Genomic DNA, 19,334 nt, shown 5'->3' on the forward strand with positions numbered 1-19,334 from the left:
GTTGAAGCTTGTATCGTCCCATTTTTGTGATGTCGTAGTTTTCAATTCTCAAATTCAGAAAGATGATAGTTTCGAAAGTGATATCTGACCAGATAGTGGCCTATTCAAAATCACACCTCTTTTTGGAATACCCTATATCGATGCCCATTATGTACCTACACAAAATTTCAGTTTCGGCCAATTATTTTTCAGTTCTCAATTTTCAGTTAGAACTTTTTCAAAGTTCAAGTTGTGGAACGAACCTATGTCACACAGTTTTTTCAATTCAACTGAAATAATTATTTGCTCTTCGGTAATTAGTCTTATTGAATATCAGCAATTAATAAAGTTATATTCTCACCGAATTCAGTGACGCAGGTCAGCTGAGTTATTTACCTACTGGTTAGTGTTAATTACCGGTTATAAAGATAAGTGATTCAATTTGTGACAAGTCTGGAAAACCAGGGGGCCATAAGAAGTTCTTGTAAAATCCTCCAAAGAAATAGGTACGAGATTAATTCAATTATTGACCTTTGAATTAAAAAAACCACTTCTCGTTTTGGTGGAAAGGAACTATCAGATTATAAAGGTTCTTCAATACTGTTCATTTAAGGATTCAATGGCTTCATTAGAGAATTATGAACATTTTGATGGCTATTTTTTGTGATCTCTTTATTATCTTACAGAAACATTGCTGAAACGTTGTTTTTCAAACAAACGTGTATTGGTCGTTATAATGATTAATTAATTTGTATTTCCCCCAAAAAAAAATAAGTAGTTGCCTCACGGCATTGTCAGATTAACTGTTGTAAATGGTATAGTTATCTGATACTGATGGCGAAGAGAAACAAACTCAGTTGGATTTCATTATGAGTGAAAGAACCATCTCAATAACATGTCTAATAACTGACTTAAATGGCCTATTGAATAGCTTCATTATACTCACCTTCAAATTTCGATCTTTCAATAATTCATCAATACATAAATTATCTTTCTCGGTCGCTCAGAGATTTCACCAAATTCCAGCCTTCACTTTCTTTCATTGTAGATGATTAATCATTGGGGATACAGAAAAAGAAAACACATAAATAAGATCATCAGACATGTTTTATTCTGACGGCCTCAACAAGCTCCCATTTTACAAAATTACAATCACATAAAAGTGAATAAGGATCCAATGCGCCAAAGGCCATTTCAGTCATAAAGGCCTAGGTCACACAGGAACTCTTCACAATGTTCTGAATTGGATGACATTATAATTGCAACGATATTAAAAATGTTCTGAAAGTGGTTTGTAATGCTACAAATAACCTGTTTAAACATGATATCGGTTGAGGAGTAATAGTAGTTGAGTAAGCTTACATGTCTTCAATAAAGAACAGGCCAGAAGGAATAATATAGGAGGCGAAACGTCGGTAAGATGGCAACTTTAGCCTTAGTACGATAAGTTAACGTTTCAACCTTTCAGTCTCAACTCGCTTCTTGGCTTGCTCTAAATCACGATGAATGGTGGATGAAAAAATGTACAGAATGATGTAAACCAATGATGTGAGATGCATAAATGATAATGAAGTAATATTCACTATACAAACTGAGATACAACATAAAATTATACACAAATATGTTTTACAAACAAAATTATCACATATATTAAACAATATAATATAATAGTATTCTACAGTAGGATTTATTCGTTTGAAGTCAATATACATAAACATAAATTAATGATTTTCAACAAATAATAAGTGGCCATTAAATTAGTGATTGATTTAAACTTACTCAAAGACAATTTACTGGAAAGCCCGACCGAAACTTAAAATTTTTTTGGTCCGCTATGTACAATAATATATTAATTTAACCGGGCTTCCCAGCGCATGGCGAAGAAAATATACACATTTTTCAAAGACAATGTATCCTCGAAAGACAATCTACTGAACCTACAGCTTAACTTATAAGGGGCTCACACACATTCAAAGATACTATATTTACTTATACAAGACGGGATAGGAATGGAAGGGGATGTTCAATAGATAAAACGTGGTGGGGGGTAGTTTAAAATTTGGTTTGGTAATACGCTGCAAGTGGTACCGCCGTTAGCAAAAAAATCCCCTGAATCTGCATCGAATGTCTATAGATTAGGATCCGGTACGCACTCCACTTTGTACTAAGCTCAGAGGGGAGAGCCTTGCGGGCTCGACCTCAATAGTCGGAAGGTTTAATTGACCTCTACCTTGATTACGTTGGGCGCTGGAGACGGCGACCTCTTGGACAGATTCAACGGTTGCTGAGAGTCCGCGGTGTCTACTTGTAGTTCCATCATGTTGGGAACCGGCGACGTCCTCATTATCGTCGAATGGGGACTGGATGACGACCTCGACGATGGTGTAGGTGAGGTCGAATGAGGAGACTGAGGCCCGTACAATCTATCGTACGCGTGTGGGTCAGTGGGGTTGATGGGAGAGAATGGACGTCTGTTTTGTGGCTGTCTCGCAGTCGTGATAACCGACGTGGTCCAAGCAGGGGTCAACAGGTTATTGCTCATCGCCGTACTGTTGGTATTTCTGTACGGGCAAGCAGTTGGAGACGCTGTCACAAAGGGAGACGCAGGATCTGACCTCATCATGTAACTGTGGATCAAATCGGTCCTCTTCATCTGTTCCACCGTCATCTTTGGAGCCTCGCGTAAAGACTTTGCCAACGTCGAATGTTTGCTGGACAACGACGATTGTGGCGGTGCCGACAGCTGCGCCAAAAGATGGGAATGCTGTTGCTGGTGGGACGATACTAAGACGGCGGGCTCGGCCTCAGAATCTTTGTTGTTTCTGAGAGCCCTGAATTTCTTGTGTGGTTTGTACGCTTCGTCCATCAAGGAACTGGTGTCGTATAGCGGAGGAGCTTGCAAAACGCGCTTCAAAACAGGCATGTCTTCTACAATATGATGATCCTCGACTGACGACCTCGGACTCGAACAGAGAGACGGCGGTGCACTGGGTTTGTCGACTCTTTCTGTACCAGATTCGATACCTGAGTCGGTGGGAGAGTCCAGCTTCCTAAACCTGGGAGCGATCTGTAGCAGCGGTCTCACTACTGGGGTTATTGTCAAACCGTTGTGGATGAGGTGTGAGGTCTGCACGAATTCGTCGTCGCCGGAAGATGATGTTGATCCGGAATTCGCCCTTTTTCTGTGTGGGCAGTACCCACCAGCCAATGTTGCGGCTAGCAAGGGTGCGTTTGCCACGTGTTGGCTGATATGATTGCTCCCATTGGAATGGTGATAGTCGGTGATGGAGCTCATTTCGGAGCACATCGATTCCGTACTGGACACTGAACCGACTGGGCTCTTGGCTTCTTCCATCGCTACATCAGAGGTGGACAACCACGACGTCGCCGGTGGACTCTTACTGTTTTCTTCCTCGCGGGGCGGCGATACCCAGAATTTTTGGGTAATTTGGGGCGTTTGACTCATCTGTTGCTGTTGGCTCATCTGTGGCTGTTGGCTCATATGTGGCTGTTGGCTCATATGTGGCGATTGGCTCATATGAGGCTGTTGGCTCATCAGCTGCTGTTCGTTCATTTTGTACGCAGTGAGTTTCTCAGCGTGGAGGGTGTTCAAGGTTCTGAGATCGGGGATCTTCTTCAACAGCTCTTCGATGAAGTTGGGTTGATCCGGTCGGTTTTGACTGAGCACCGTGTTCAGCGCGCTCTTCAGCTTATTGTGCATCTTCTCGATCCAATCCACGTTTCTCAATCCCGGCCTGTCGGCTGCGAATACGACCACGGCGGTGAACAGACCGACCTCGGCGTCCGTCAACTGGAGACTGTTGACGCGATCTGCGAATTCGAACATCGAGTCCATCAGAAAACGCGCGTTCGAAGAGGTGTGTATAGCGTCTCTTTTCAACATTTGTCCATTCAGGCAGACCATGGTGGCGGTCTGGGCGTCGAACATACACGCCAGTCGCACTAAAAGCACTTCGAAAACGCCCGCTTTAAGCATGGTCACCTGATCGTCGTGCGGCAACAACTTGAAGCCAGGGATGCGTTTCGCAAACTCCACCACGCCGCGGATGACCGGCGAGAACCTCTCGGAGAAGTCGTGGATCCCGTCTTGGTTGCTGCCTGAGCTGGGACTGTACATGTTGGGGTTGAGAGGACAGGCCTGTAACAATAAAAACAAGTGTTATATATCGTCTGGCTCATAACGCTCTACTATATTCTCTATTTCATTCGACTGAGACGAAGCGGCCAACGTTCAAAGCAACGAATTAAATTGAAAAGGGCAATCCACCCGAAGGCAACCAGAGCGAGACCGTCGAGGGGGAGAGAGAGGACAGGAGAGACCCTGCGGAGCCTTGGATGTTTCCGCTTGTCCCAAAGAGTGCAAGGAAGGTCATCCGGTCTCTGGCCGTGCTTTGTAGGGCTTCGTACTTCGCTCAAACGAACATCCACCCCAAGTGGTTTTTTGTTACCGCGCACCAGACAGTCTGCGTTCAATGACTGCACCGGGAATTTCGCATGAGTGAATAATTAGGACCTTTTTTCAGGTGAATGAAATCGTTGACCGCTTTATGGATGGATGTGTCGCTTGTCTGAAGGAAAATATATAAAACGTGTACTCACCAAAGTCGAAGGGCATGATGTGTAGGACGGTTGTTCCCTGGCCCTCTGTAGTATGGGCTCTATCTTGTCTTTTGTGAATTCGCATGTGTCTATATGAGCCCTTATCACTGATGCTATCAATCTTTGTTCGTCTTCCAACTCGGCGTGAAGTTGTTTTTCCAGGGACCTGGAGTTGGAACTCTGCTGCATCGCGGCAAGGATGCGGGCTTTCTCCCTTTTTGGGACCCTGCCGAATCTAACAGCTGGAAGGAAGAAAAAACAAATCAGATTTGAAGATCTTCCGAGCGTCGTAGGTGTTGGTATCACCATGAAAATACTACTCGACGAACGCGTTCGTTTTTAACGGTGAAACAACGTTCGTTCCCCTCGTCGAAAAAAAAAACGACAATTATCAGACCAGGTGACTAGTACCATCTGCCCCGCATCTGTTCGGGGCGCGAGCAAACAAATTCGGAGGAGATGGTGAAAGTGTGGATCGTCGAAAATAAGATCGTGTAGGACACACGGGCAAATGATCGCGATAGTACGACAGAGAAATTTGCTTTCACGCTGCTCGAAGACGAAGAAAGTGTTTTCAGGTCAGAGCGTGTGTCACGAGAAGAAAGTGATCGAGGAGGACTAGTTAACTCCTCCATTGTTCCGAGATCCATTCGGTATATCGATCACGAAATCGTTAGGCCGTTAGAAAATTACGATCGAAATTATGCTTTCTATCCGACTCGAAGGTTTAAAGGGACCAAAAATTTTTATTTTTCAAAAATTAATTTTACAACAGGTATTCTTTCTATCCGACTCGAAGGTTTAAAGGGACCAACAAATATTTTTTTTCAAAAATTAATTTTTCAACGGAAATACGATAAATCAAAACAATCTTGAAGGGAAGTTTAAATTAAGTTGATATTTTTTTGGAAATAAAAAAAATAATAAAAGTTGACACATACGTGCGTTGTGGTATTTGCGAACACCCTGTAGTATTCCCTTCAGAATGGGTAAATCCTCGATCATTCTGTACTGGCGTTGACCGATCCCGGTCGAGTTAACATTAACACTTTCACCAATCATCACATGGGCGCGTATCACTTTGGCGGCTTGAGAGATATTCGTCGACGGGCTGCTAAGTTCGTATGTTGGCATTCCCGATCGAACCAGTACGTGCTCTTGCGGCGTTTAGTTCAGCGTGACTGTTTTGTGTGGCGCGAACCTCGCTCGAGCCAGCGGTAGACGTCAGGCGCCCACGGCCACGGCTATGCCCCTCTCCGCGCCCCTCCATCGCACGGCGAGGTCGCAGAGCACGGAGCTTTCCCCTCCATCACCCTTGAACTTGAGCTGCTCTCTCGTCGTCGTGTGCGTTTATGCGACCGCGTTTTCTATGCTACGAGAGGGCGCTGACTGTGCTGTGCTTCGTCGAGATCGCCCACCGCCTAGATAGCGGATCGCTCTCCTCAGCGCGCACAGATCTGAAGGTCGTTCGATAGTTCCCTCCCACTGTCACCCCGCGGTCGGGCGCAACAGGGCCGGACTACGCCCGTTCTACCCGTTACCTTTTTATGTATACGTTCATTATTTTTATTGGGAAACTCGACGTTTGGAGTGATTCTATGAGCTAACGGGAATATCAAATTGATATTTGACATAAATTTAGACATATTATTTTAGATTCAGATTTTTATTGGGTAACTCGAGGTTTCGAGTGATTTTATAAATATTGAAAATATAAAACTGATTTTTAGTTAAATTTAGACGCATTTTTCAGGTCGATTTCAACCCAAAGTGTGAATAATTCGATTCGCCTGTTGCCGTGTTGAATTTCCATTGACATCCTCCGTATTTTGCCGCCCACGGTGCTGTTATCGTAGACGCGTGCCAACAGCACGTCGATAATCTATTTATAGGCCCGAAATTCGGCTTGATGATCTACGCCGTTTTATCAATCGGCGTCCATGAGGCTCCCGCCCTTTTTACCTCCCTCCAGCACCGGTCAGGTCGACGATAGGTGGTGGGGTGGGTTTTCCGCCTTGGCCAACGTGAATTTTCCACGAGATATTGATGTTCTAAAAGCGTAACCTTTGACCTGGTACAGATTCAGCCGGGTTCACGGGGCTTGCGCGTCGAACCTTCGGCTCGGCGCCGCTAGAGGTCCCCGCAGGTAGCGTCGGGAACGGGAAAGACGCGAGAGCGCCAGCAGAGAAAGCGATCCGCATAGGCGCGTGTTGTTGTTGTCCCGCGGTCGACGTATCCATAATTTCCACCGATGTCGACAATAACTGTGGAGAATGAGAATGGTGGGAGTGAGCGCCACGCGATGGCGTTGACCCGAGTTATTTGTCCCAGATTCGCAACAAGCGCCTTTTACTATTCCGAAGAAGTCGATGAACTCGCGCTGAAATATTCCGTTTACGCAACTTATAACGCGATAGAACTTGGGCCAGTTTTCGAATCCGACACAATTGCCGCCGCTGTTACCACATCGATCATAGAATTTCTCCTTCGATCTTCTTCGCTACGACGACGAGAGAAAGTTCCCTTCCACCTCTCTATAAACGACTTTACAGCGTATTTGTTTTACTTTGCGCACTAAGGAAAGTTATCGCGTTTCCTAGGCTTTCGTAATAACTATCACTCGAAGATTTCTTCGATACGGAAAAGGAGAAATCGAGTTCTCATAAAATCACAAGCCGAAAATTTGAATCCGATATATTCTAGAATTAGATTTCTAATTTCGCTCAATTTCACACGCATCGCCACTAATTTACTCTCGAAAAAATCTAGCTCACGCAATATTAAGGTTTCGAATGGAAAAGAATTCAATTCAATGTGAATATTTTTTTCATTTTAAATACTAACACAAAATATCAAATCTCACCCGAGAGTTGACAGCGAAAAGCATTAATGCCAAAGTATAAAATTAAAATGCAACTTGAATACGTTAAAAAATCGATTACTCCGCAGAAATTCAGAAACTATTTTATGTAATAACAAAAAAAATAAAAGATCAACATTCATTATGCATCGAGTTGCATAACTGCAGGAAGCGGAAAGGAAGTGCATACTAGGTGCATTTCGGAAAATATGTAGGTCTCCCGAATATCGATCTGGTAATTCCTGCAAAGAGTCAGCGCGCGTTCAATGACCTCAGCTTCCTTTCCCGATCGTAGGCAACCGCTCGTCGCTGATTGGTCGGCTCATTACGATTTCAGCACTTGCAGCGCCCGAGGTCAACGAACCCGCGGACCTGCGTGACCCAAATTCTGCCGTTTCCAAAATAAAATAACACAGATGAGTGGCCTAAAAACATCGGTTCAATCATTTGACACTCTTTTAGGAATTGAAACAATAATTATGACATCATCGGTGACGTAATTCGCATATTCGCCAAAATGAAATTTATGAACATTCGAGGAGTAATATTTTCGTGGTGATTAACGTTATTTGGGGCAGATTTTGACAATTTTCAGATTACTCACCATCTCTGCTCATTCCCACCGCTATGCATTTCTTCAATCTACAATACTGACAGCGGTTCCTGTTGATCCTGAGGATGGCACATTGCTGGTTTTTGGTGCACGGCCTGTATTGGATTTTCTGCTGTATGCTCCTTCTGAAGAAACCCTGGGAACAAGAATGGCATTCAGTATTGCAGGATTCGACGTCGCTTTCGCATCCAGAAGAGCTGTCGCCGCAGTCACAACAGTTTGCAGCTCTCTGCACGTATTTTTGTTGCGCGTCGTTCAACACAGCCATTTCTTTCTGGTTATCGAACATCGCGCGTAAATACCGATTCAAACAAACAAACTGGTTCAAATACAAAATCTAACAGAACACTAATAACATCATAGATGCGTGTACGGTGTGCGTAGCGTATATCGTCCAGCCGATACGAAATTTACCAGTGAACTGAAGTGACGTTCCCGAGTTCGCTACAGTTAACCAGTTGACCCAGATTTGGGTTGTTAACCCGCCGAAGTAAGCCCGAGCGAGGCCAGTTCACTACGTGAAAGTGAGAGTTTACCCTCTCTCTTCAGCGCTATGCGCGCCGCGTTCGTGGAACAAGGATAACGACGTGGTTTCGTCATCGCCTACTACACGAATTCTGGGAATATGTCGCCCTTATTGTTTCTGCGACCCGATCTGAACGACTTCTGCCGCCTAAAATCTAGGGTCTCTGGCCCTGCCGAAATTCGGCACTTGCGCGAAGCGCGAGATTTCTTCTCGGAAAAAAATTGGGCTTTCTACCGGGTGATTAGAAAGTGATCTCGCACGTAAACAAAATCGCCTGACGAGGTGAAAACTGATTAGGCGTCCGCAGAAAGCATCTTCACGGTCCGCGAACGTCGACTCGCGACGTCGAGGTACTTTCCGCACTCGATGACGACACGCGTTTACGTCACAACACCGATCGGGCGGAATATTCGAGAATCCCATATTGGGTCGCCGTTTTCCAACCTGGGTGTCTTTGACCGCTGGCTGCGTTCACCAATTGCCACATTCCGCAGCAAGCGGTTCGCTGTCCTCTCTCTCCACAGTTCATTGATCGATGCCCGAACCAGGTCTCATTCGCTAATGCAAAAATGATGACTTACACAAAGATAGCCTAGTTTCAGGTCAACAAAACAAAGCGGCCTGTAAACACGGCCTCGAAACGAGGATCTAATAACGCGCTCGGTGAAGAAATACGAATCGAGGCCTTCGCCGACAATAGGCGAAACATGGACCAGATACACACTGTCGAAATTTCGTCTGATGTAAAATAACCTTGATGGTTTGCGTACGTAACGATCGACCGAATTTTGCAACACATCAGAAAGGTGAAATATTCTTGGAACAATCGTGTCAGATTTCGGGAACAAATCCCATCGATATCGAAAACAAAAACGCCCATGATCCAACTTAAATAAAGCTATCGAAAATTGATGCCCTCCGTTCTACAACAACCAAGCTTACAGCATACATCAATATTTACATTGACACAACACATTGGAAAACGTAAGGAAGTCAAGGCTCTTCAACTGGCGGGGTAGCCACCTTTTTCTAGGATAAAAATGTGGGACAAACAGCGTGCTCCAAATAAAGGCAATATCATTGGAGTACTGAACTCTTTTTGGGTCAAGACATATCGATTATTATTAATAAACCGGAGTGCAATGATCCGATCTCATTTCGTGAAATATTTAAACGCCATAAACGGGGTTCTGTGTGTTGACAATTTCGCGGTGTCAATGACACCGCGCTCGCGCGACAACCCACATAACACGCAATGTGGATCCTATGCGGTGGTCAGTTCTCTCTCTATACTATGCGTACGAAATAATTTAAATTTACGGCGCGGCGGTGTAGAGTTTGCAACTACGCCTACGCGACCGTCCGCGAAGAGCTATGAGGTCGGGCAAGTGCAACGAACTCTTCGGCTCGGAGCGCGAATTACCGAGAATCCGAATTGTGGCGAGAAATTGGAACGAGAGTACGTAGACCTCTCTCTGTGGGGAACTCTTCCGGCCCGAAATCGACCCTTCGGAACGTTACACGAAATCAGATAACCGCAACGAAAAATAGGCTCATCTGTAAGCAATCATTTTATTAGGAACAAAAATACGTATATAAACTATAAATACGAACAATTCTAATAGTTTTTGCAAGGTGTTTCAACGAGGATCGCGTTCTATTTCGTTGATATCAAAGGAATAACACAACAACATATTCACTCCACTAACTTTGACAGTTCCATATCAATGGCGGAAGTATCCGAAGATAGACCATAGAGTATAAACAAATGTTGCCAATCTAATGATATGGAATCGTTAGTTGTTTCGAGGGAGCGTTTTTTCGCGACATCCCAATTCAAGAACGATGAAGAGCGTTTTTTTGCGACATACCTAATTGAAACGAAAGATCGAATATCGTGAAGGTTGAGAAAATCCTTCCTTTGGATTCTGATTAGGCCGATTGGGCAGAAGACAATGCCGTGTGTGTGTCTACGGATTGCTTTTGATTTTTACGGCCGGACGTCTCCAAAGCCCAGTTCAACGGCCTGCTGGATGTAGGTTGTCGTACTCGCGACCGAGCGAAAGAGCTAGATATAGAGAGGGGGAACGCCGGAGGAAGGAGGAAAACGAATTGCATCATTGCTCTCTGTGCGATAACGGTGTACTGCAATATTCGAAGCATGCGCTCAGCTCCCGAACGGAGTTCAACGCCCTTCCCGATTCGCGTGTTGATGAGGGACCCTTGAAAAGCCGCGGTTGAGGAGAGATCTCCACGTGATTTTTTTTGTCAAGGTGGATTTTGGGTCGACCGATGTCTATCTTTTATTGTACGCTGATTTTCGAGAAGGAACAAAGCGTTTATCGGCGAAAATCTGATGTAAAACTAATTGATTCGATCTTATCGGTGTGCAAATATTCGCATATGTCCCAGAAACGAAAATTGCGTACGATAAGAGGCGGGAAACCCAGATCGTTTGGAAATTCGGTTGAATGACCGCGTTCAACGAAGACAAAGGTGTCGCCCTCGAGCGGAGCGCCTTCCAAGCTATTTTAACGGTATCGGATCTCCAGAGCGCGTTGCAGTTCGCGGCCGTATTTCTATATCTACTCTATTATTATCGGAGCGCATGTTATTAGACTATCGTTGCAGCAGCGGTTTCCTGCGCTACGACCCAAATATTAACGATCAAAAACAGGTTAATTACCAATTGCGAAACGGCGTTGCCTCATGCCGGCCAAATTCGGGCCAGATCTTAGGATGATTGATGTTCACCGACCTGTCCTCAAATTGATTTCGATGCGCCTATTCACACGTCCCCGGTGAAATTGAAAACGGGCCGGAAACTCAACCCTTGCAGGTAAAAGTTTTGATATAAAAGCGAAAACAACATTCGCAATCCTTTCGGACAAAAGAAGATCGCGGCCACACATGTCCCGAATTCCAGAAATCACAAAAGAAATCTCGCTTTTACCTCGATTCCCAAATCGAAGGGTTGCATCAGCATCGACTCAGGTAGATCGACCCACGCAACACAAAAAAAAACACAACAAATAAATCGAAAGTGGCGTCATCTGCGCCGTGTAACATCTGCCGGTTATAACCAATCTCGGCGGTTCGGTGATTTATAATAGAGGAGAGAAGAGTTTATCGAATTTTTTTTTTCAAGGGGGTAATTTCGCCACTCCGTCGACCCTTTCGCTATTTTTTTTGCCGGTCCACACCCCCCTGACGAGGGGATGAAGGGTTGTTAGTTGGGTCGGGTGCAGGTGCCGCGGCAGACGGCGGTCCATCAGGTAGATCGACCTTGAACTGCCAGCGCTGCGCTCGGCGAGTTCATCAAACCGCCTGGCGAATCTTCGCCAGAAGAGGCTGTTGCCGCATCTTCAGAAAATTCGATATTTCAGTTCGAAATGAAAGAAATATAATAATTTCACTAAATTTTAAGAAGACGATCTCATCTTGTGTGGGGCAACGTTTGGTGGACCGTGGACGCTGCGTCAGGTAGGTGAAAGAGAGCAACAGATGATAGATTGGAATCCGAGACCACTTTTACTTTTAACGATCGCTCGGATGCTCACGCATCGTCAGCCTATAAATGCCTTTCTTTTGTGTGTCGCCGATGAATCTTTACCTACCCTAATAGTGACCATATGTCACCGCAAAAAAATACTAATAATAGCCGGTGAAAACATCAGTTTGGAATCCCGCATTCAGGAAATGATGGATAGTTATTAGATGAAGGAATTTAGGTCGTCTATATTTCCTGTATATGTTATACAGCGTGAAGTTTTGCATTTTTGCGCGTTCGTCGTGTTAGTTAATACTAACACGACGAACTTCAAGTCAGATAATTCTGACTTGAAGAGTACGTTTCAGATTCGAATGCAGTTGAAAACATTTCTGGCAAATTCGATTACATTCCGGATCAATTGGCAATAAAATTTTTAGTTATTTATAATTGAAGTGCACAATTCAAAAACCAAGTGGCGAGTATTTGAATGAATGTAGGGATTCATCAAGCCAAGTACCTTGACATTTTAACCAACTACTTGCCTTGAAAAGCAAGCTCGTGAAAAATTACATACTTGAGCTCAACTTGATTTTAGATATTTATTGTTTGACTTGATATCAAGCTACTTGATATTACTTGAGCACGTCATATTTTTCTGTAATCTCGTGCACGCTTAGACTAAATAAGGGGATTTCTCGAGCGCCGAGAGACTGCAGCATTCGCCAGTGTGACTTCTTTAGTATTTTTCTCACATTTCTATGAAATCTATTGGTAGATTTTGGCAGTTTCAGAAATATCTTTCCAAACTTTGCCAAAATGACCAGGGATTTTTTATCAACGCCAGCATCTTCAGCTCCTGTTGAAAGACGATTTTACAGAGCTGCTCTTACAGCTACAAAAACCAGTAATAGGTTAGGCGACAAATCTATAAGATGCCTCATGTGTCTTAGATCCTGGATTGAAAAGTATGAAATCAAACAAAGCCTGGAGGTTTCTCAATATTGAAAACTTATTTTTTATTTTGTTATGATTAATAGTAATTTAATTTATGTTTCTATTTCAAGAAAGTTGATATTCTCGCTTCTTTTATGCAATGAGTTCAATAAATAAAAGTGTGTTTTGCAAGGTTCCTTCTCATTTTTTATTGATGTGACAATACAGAGTAAAACTGCATGTAGCTTGATATGATCTAAGTAAGTAATAAATACTTGACTTGACATGAGCTTGAAAACCAAGCCAAGCCGTAAATCCTTAAATGAATGAGTGGTAGAATGAGCTTTTTATACAAGTATTATACAATATTTTCTCTAATTCACTGAATCTTAATTGGAATCAATGAAATATATCTTTAAAATTAGTTAAGTGCTGTTTGCATTGAAAAATGTTGGTTGGCAGAACGGAAATCTTTGGGAATTTGAGATATTCAGTCATGATCTTGTTCTCTAAGGTAAGGCAGAATGAATGATTAGCCAAGTATTTTTTAAGAAAATTGTAAATGTTTTCCTACACCAGAGGAGGGGAGTTCACAGTCTGTCGTCTAGCCAATTGGTCAACACGATTTCTGGAAACCTTATCGTATTTCAATCAGTGAAATCGATTCAACGGATGATACTGAACGATGTACTGCAATTCCATCGAGTGTGTTGACGTTAAAATTTGCACAAGATCGACAACGGAAGCTGATACGTCGCGAAAATCATCCATTGTCCAAAATGTTCTGTCAACCACGTCCGATAGGACGTGTCGGCCCTAAAGTTGAGTTTTGCGCTCGGTTTGACGACCCCCACAAGGCCGAAAAACTTGTCGGCCAACAACGAGGAAATTTATGCGCGCACAGCGATTATGCCGGTCGCTAGAAAATAAAATAGACAAATAAATTAGACGCGCGATATGTTGTTTGGCCACTATTCGAGTCTGCTCTAGTCAATGAACCGCCGGCCTTGATGGCGTTGTTCAGAAGATCCGAGAATTTTTTTCCAACGAGGCTGAGGAGGTGATTGCCACCGTAGCTCGAGAAGACGCTGTTGCAATTATTATACTCGGACGTTCCGAGAAGAAACGCTGAGAGAGAGAAGGAGATGTTGAACTTGAACTTGCGTATCTGACCCGTTCGAAGGTCCCCGTGTCCAAAATCGCGATCTGACTCACGATCAGATGACCGTGAAATCATGGGCTGTAGGCATTATCCTGGTTTTTGTTGGCGAGGTCGCATTTTAGCATGTCGTTTCGACAGGTGGATTACGGCACGCTACTTATTTGGGTGCATGATGTGGGTGACGATCATAATATAACGCCCACTCACAACTTGGCTGGTAAAACCTTGAAACATCTTCCATTTAGGATATCTTAATGTATCTGACATCCCTAGAGGTAAACAATTACGCCAATAATGCCGTGCCAAGCCTCAACTGTTCAAAAACAATGCAAATTTAACAAAATATCTACCATCTTTAAAGAGAGCAGTTAACAAAATGAATAAATATATAAGAAAATAATATGAACTATCATAACTACGAAAACATAAGTGCTTGAACTTTGCGGTAAGAAATATTTCATTCAGTGTTATCTTAGCAATGCATGTTTTCGATTTCATGTTGATGTGTTTTGAAATTCTCGAGAAATTAATTTTGTATTTTAATTTTGCTTCCTTGATTTTTCGCCTTGAAAATTGAAGAGCATCAAAGTGGTATAGCAAATAGATTCTTATAGCAAAAAGCTTTATTAGTTCCCGAGAAAACTTTGGACAGCGAAGGCGGATAGACAGATTCATTTTTTTTTCTTATTTTGGAATTCTAAAACCAACTGAAAGATTTTTATAAATTCTTTTTCCTCCGACGATTTCATTCCGAAGGTTGATTGAAAATAAAAAGCCAAAAGTAGTTCTATTTAATAATAATCCCCCCAAGTTTCTGAAATATTTTCAGACAACATCTCCGATCAAGCAGACCGAGATTTATAGATCTTCTTTTTATCAGATCGGTCACCCACACCATGTGCGACCTTCGAACTTGTTTTTCTCTCTAGGGACCCAGGTAAAAGCGAAATATGGGAATCCATCCGAAAAGGGACCATTCTTTACGGTTTGCCAACAAATCCCATTTGTGGCCGACTTCACGAAAGTTTTTTTTTCTTCCATTCTGATGCCGTTTACACCCCGAGTCTCGAATTACAGAGAGTGAGAGCGTTTCCGCAGCTTGGGAAGCATTGGATATCTTCGACCTATATCCGCTTTCGTAGGGCTTAACAATTAAGAGTGGATAAAAAAATAAAATTTTGTGGATATCCGAAAAGTTGAAACTTAGAATATTACAAAATTCATTCAAATATTACATGACGATTTTTTTCCAAAAATGATCTTGATCGATATCTTCCGAAAGGTCCGAATGATCGAGCGAACCAAACGATTCAAAATAAGAAGAACAGAGCGGTAAGTTGGAAGGTCTCGTTCTCCTCGACGTCGTCGGAACACAGCGTTGGCAAATTTCAAGGTAAAATGATCGCACAAAGGAGAGTATAACAACCTCATCCAAGGATCTTCAGACCACCTAACCAAGTGGTACCATTGTCGTTTCTCAGAACATCGCGAGGCAGTATTTTTTCTACCATATCGGCCTTTGTTTGTCGCGCTGATTCGGATTATCGCAATATATGCCTTTTTTCGATTCCAATTTGGGAGTTGGCTGTGTTGAAACGTCGGCGTCGCTTTAGTTTAGATTTAGGAACTTACCTTGCAACCTTCACACGAGTGTACGCCATAGTGGAAACCTGAAGCCTTATCGCCGCAAACTCGGCATAAAACAGTAGTACCATCGAATTCTGTAACAAAACAAATTAAAAAATTAGAAAAAGCGAAATAAAACAATCACAGACAAAATCAAACGAAAGTGCTCCCAATTTCGTTAATCTATTCTGCGTATCGCGCGAAAGCTCTCTAATCGGCCAATGAGGCGAACAATGGCATCGCGGTGAAATCGCGAGATCGGCGATCTCTTCGGGGGCGGTTTTCTCTCCTCAAGATCGCCGCCGAGTCGATGACATTCGCCTAGGAAAAGAAAGCAGAACGAACATCGGCACTTTCTCTCTCGTTCGATGCAACACAGCGCGCGGCCGATTGTGTAACGGCGGTGAAAGTGGCGCATAGAGCGCAGAGTGCACTCAACTCGGCGCGGTGGTAATGCAATAATACTGCAAAGAAAGAGAGGACGCGCGCATCTCGCTCTTACGTAACGCGATCAACGTTTTTATCGCGATTTGATGCGCGCGAATTAAGGACCAGGTGCATATGTTGTGCAGTTTTAATTAACGAGAATTTTACAGGTTAATCGCGGTGAAAACCTGCCTGGCGAGAGACATCGGCGATGAGGTACTTGAACTTGAGTTTCATCCAACCGTGACCATTTCGACAATTATTGAAAAGTTTCTCTATTTTTACTTTTTGTTAATATATTTTACAACTTATCAAATTAGATCAAATAACACTTGCAATGGTGTACAATATCTATAAAATTATGATACGAAACAGTTTCTATAATAGTAAAATATTGCTATTATAACATTCGCAATTGTTTTGCAGTACTTTTGTACTGTCGTTACCTGAATGTGAAAACAGTCATTTACTGCTTAAGATCCAAATTTCAATATTCCATTCATTGTAAACTGGCAGAATAATTATAATTCAATCAAATACTTATGAAATCAATGTTTCATATAAATCCTGATAAACATCAGTACTCAGTAGAGACTATGCAAATTAAACAAAAACAACTGAAACCAATTCTTATTACGAATGAAATCAATACGTACAATCGATAAAGTACATAAGCAACGTAGCAAAGGGTTGACAACACAAAATTAAAAAAAAAACCGTTTTTGTATGCGTCTTCAAAGTGGAGGCAGTTGGCATCTTGCCATCCGTGACGTTATATAGAGACCAGCTATCTATCTATCTATATCATTGCTAAAATAAATATACTAGACAAAGATACTTTCTAGGTAACATTCAACATTGAAAACTGAGTAAAAAGTACAAGAAACAAATTTTTATAGGAGAATCATCATTCTTATCATCAGAAAATCCTTGCAAAAATTTTGCAATTTGCATATCTATCTAGCAAAAAATTTCGCAGATTTACTATGTCCCCACAAGCACCAAGAAAACAACCCTCATTTTCACGTTTACATTTCAGCTTGAAGTAATCCGTGACGTCATATCATTGCTAAAACGAATATACTGTACAAAATACTTTCTCTAATAACATTTGAGTGCATCAAAACTGAGTAAAAAGTGCAAAAAACTAATTTTTGTAGGAGACTCATTGATCTAATCATTAGAAAATCTTTGCAAAAATTTGGCAATTTTGCAAACCTAGCAAAAATTTCACAAATCTAATGTACCCCCACAAGCGAGATATAACAACCCTTATCTTATCTCTTAATCGTTTCAGCTTGACGTAATCGATAATGGGATGTCGTTGACATTGACCCTGCTTGGGTGCCAAGTTCAAGTACTACTCTACACGCGATTCTTACCCAAATTCAGTGCCGGTTCCTTCTGTTGCGGTTTGGTGAAATCCCCGAAATTCTGCTGGATTTTAGCATAATCCCCGTAGGGTCCTGTCGTAGATTCTGGCATCTGTGCTACCGGCGAATGATGCATACTGCTGTCCGGATAAATAATCATTTTTACGTCTTCACTTAAAAATCCAAGGGTGCAAACACTGTATCGTCCTCACGTACTACAATCACTGGTTATAAACAAATAAAACTGATCACAATCATGCTTCTGTACCAAAACGAGATCTTCGCAACACAAATCACAATAATAATAATGTAAAGTCAGAGCAGTGTCAAAACCACCCGGCTTAGCTAAGAGCAACTGAAGGACTGACTGGCGAGAGTGAAAGTCGCGATATCAACTGGGCAAAGCCGGTTGAGTTCTGTATAGTAAATATCGGCAGTACTACCTGCCTGTGAAACGAAGGGCGGCGAGATCACCGAAAGCCAGTATGGTAGGGAGAGGAACGTCTTTCTTGGTCTTCGCATGCCGCAATTTCTGCTTGAGTTCATCGTATTTTCAATGTTGGAGGTCACTGACAACAATGCGAACGTCGACCAATCCGCGCTTTCGTGAACAGTTCACGCCGGTACCGGATTGGTCGTACCTAAGTAAGAGGCGGAGCCACGGTCGGTGGTGGGGCCGCAAAGGAAGGAAGTTCAATAACCGAGACCTTGACTGAATTACCCAGACAACCGACAAGGAACGGCTAGCATACGGCCAAGGCCGCGTTCACTTCTTCGTTCCTCACTCTCTCTGTCACTCTATGTACTCTCTGGCGACTACGTACTTTCTTGATTTTCTGTGTGCGATCTAGCACGTGTGGGCCGGTCCTTTCACTGATTTTTGATCGCCCGACGAACTTGACTGCGTTACCGATCTGTTCACGCATATCGGAATTTGGTGTGTAACCGGATCTGGGAGTCATTTGTTTACGAAACAAACTCGGAGTGCATAAGATGTTATGCAACGCCGATTAGCGCCGGTACTACATTAGGTACATATCATTTCGAAAATTCTTCAGATGATGTTGCCTCATATGAGTAAAAGAGCTCGAGGTGATAAAGTATTGTTTTCTATTACCCAATGATGTCTCCAAACTCCACTTTAAATTTTTATGTAAATGCGTTTCTATTGACATTAGTCAAACAAAAATTTTGAAGTGCTTTTGGACCGACAAGTTTAATTTAAAATTGTACACAAACATCTTAACAACTGATTAAAAAATCGTAAAGGTATATAGCTCAAAAAATTCATATAGATATATAAATAAATATTCTAGTTTCATCAGAATATTCGAAAAAAAATCCTTCTTTTTTCATACCCTAAAGCCCCCCTCTAGCGACGCCACTCATTTAAACCATTAGAACTATTGGAATCATCTTAAGGATTGACTACAAATGAAAAAACCTGCTAATTCGGTTATATCGTTTTATGTTTTTGGATAGATATTAATATTTTGTTATTATTATGATTAAAATCCTAAAATTAAAAATATTGAATTGGTAAAAAGAAAATGCTGAACTCATAATGAGGCATTGGCATTTGAAAGAACATTTTTCGTAATAATGGATTTTAACTAAGAAAACCCGAAATGAATAATTCAAAACCAAAAAGCAAAAAAAAATTCAACTGAAGGTGTCACAAAATCTAATCGCATGAAATATATATTAAATCTAAAAATAAAAT

At 42.3% G+C, this 19,334-nt stretch overlaps 1 protein-coding gene across 5 annotated transcripts in view; it reads right to left on the bottom strand.

Moving 5' to 3' along the window:
• Positions 1–1,068: 1,068 nt before the first annotated feature.
• The window catches only part of LOC123681215 (ecdysone-inducible protein E75), a 163,882-nt gene continuing 145,616 nt past the window's right edge, over positions 1,069–19,334 (bottom strand). For 3 of the 5 annotated variants that reach the window (XM_045619468.1, XM_045619472.1, XM_045619470.1), the window contains exons 2-5: positions 15,819–15,907; positions 8,064–8,208; positions 4,600–4,841; positions 1,069–4,138 (exon numbers count right to left, since the gene is read on the bottom strand). In XM_045619468.1, the coding sequence (XP_045475424.1) occupies positions 2,195–4,138; positions 4,600–4,841; positions 8,064–8,208; positions 15,819–15,907 (2,420 nt within the window). In that variant the 3' untranslated portion in view covers positions 1,069–2,194. Of the gene's footprint in view, positions 4,139–4,599; positions 4,842–5,540; positions 6,032–8,063; positions 8,209–15,818; positions 15,908–17,620; positions 18,020–19,334 lie in introns of those variants that run through there. The other 2 variants (XM_045619469.1, XM_045619471.1) reach the window with 2 other exon arrangements.

This window comes from Harmonia axyridis, chromosome 5 (assembly GCF_914767665.1).
Source record: "Harmonia axyridis chromosome 5, icHarAxyr1.1, whole genome shotgun sequence".
NCBI lineage: Eukaryota > Metazoa > Arthropoda > Insecta > Coleoptera > Coccinellidae > Harmonia > Harmonia axyridis.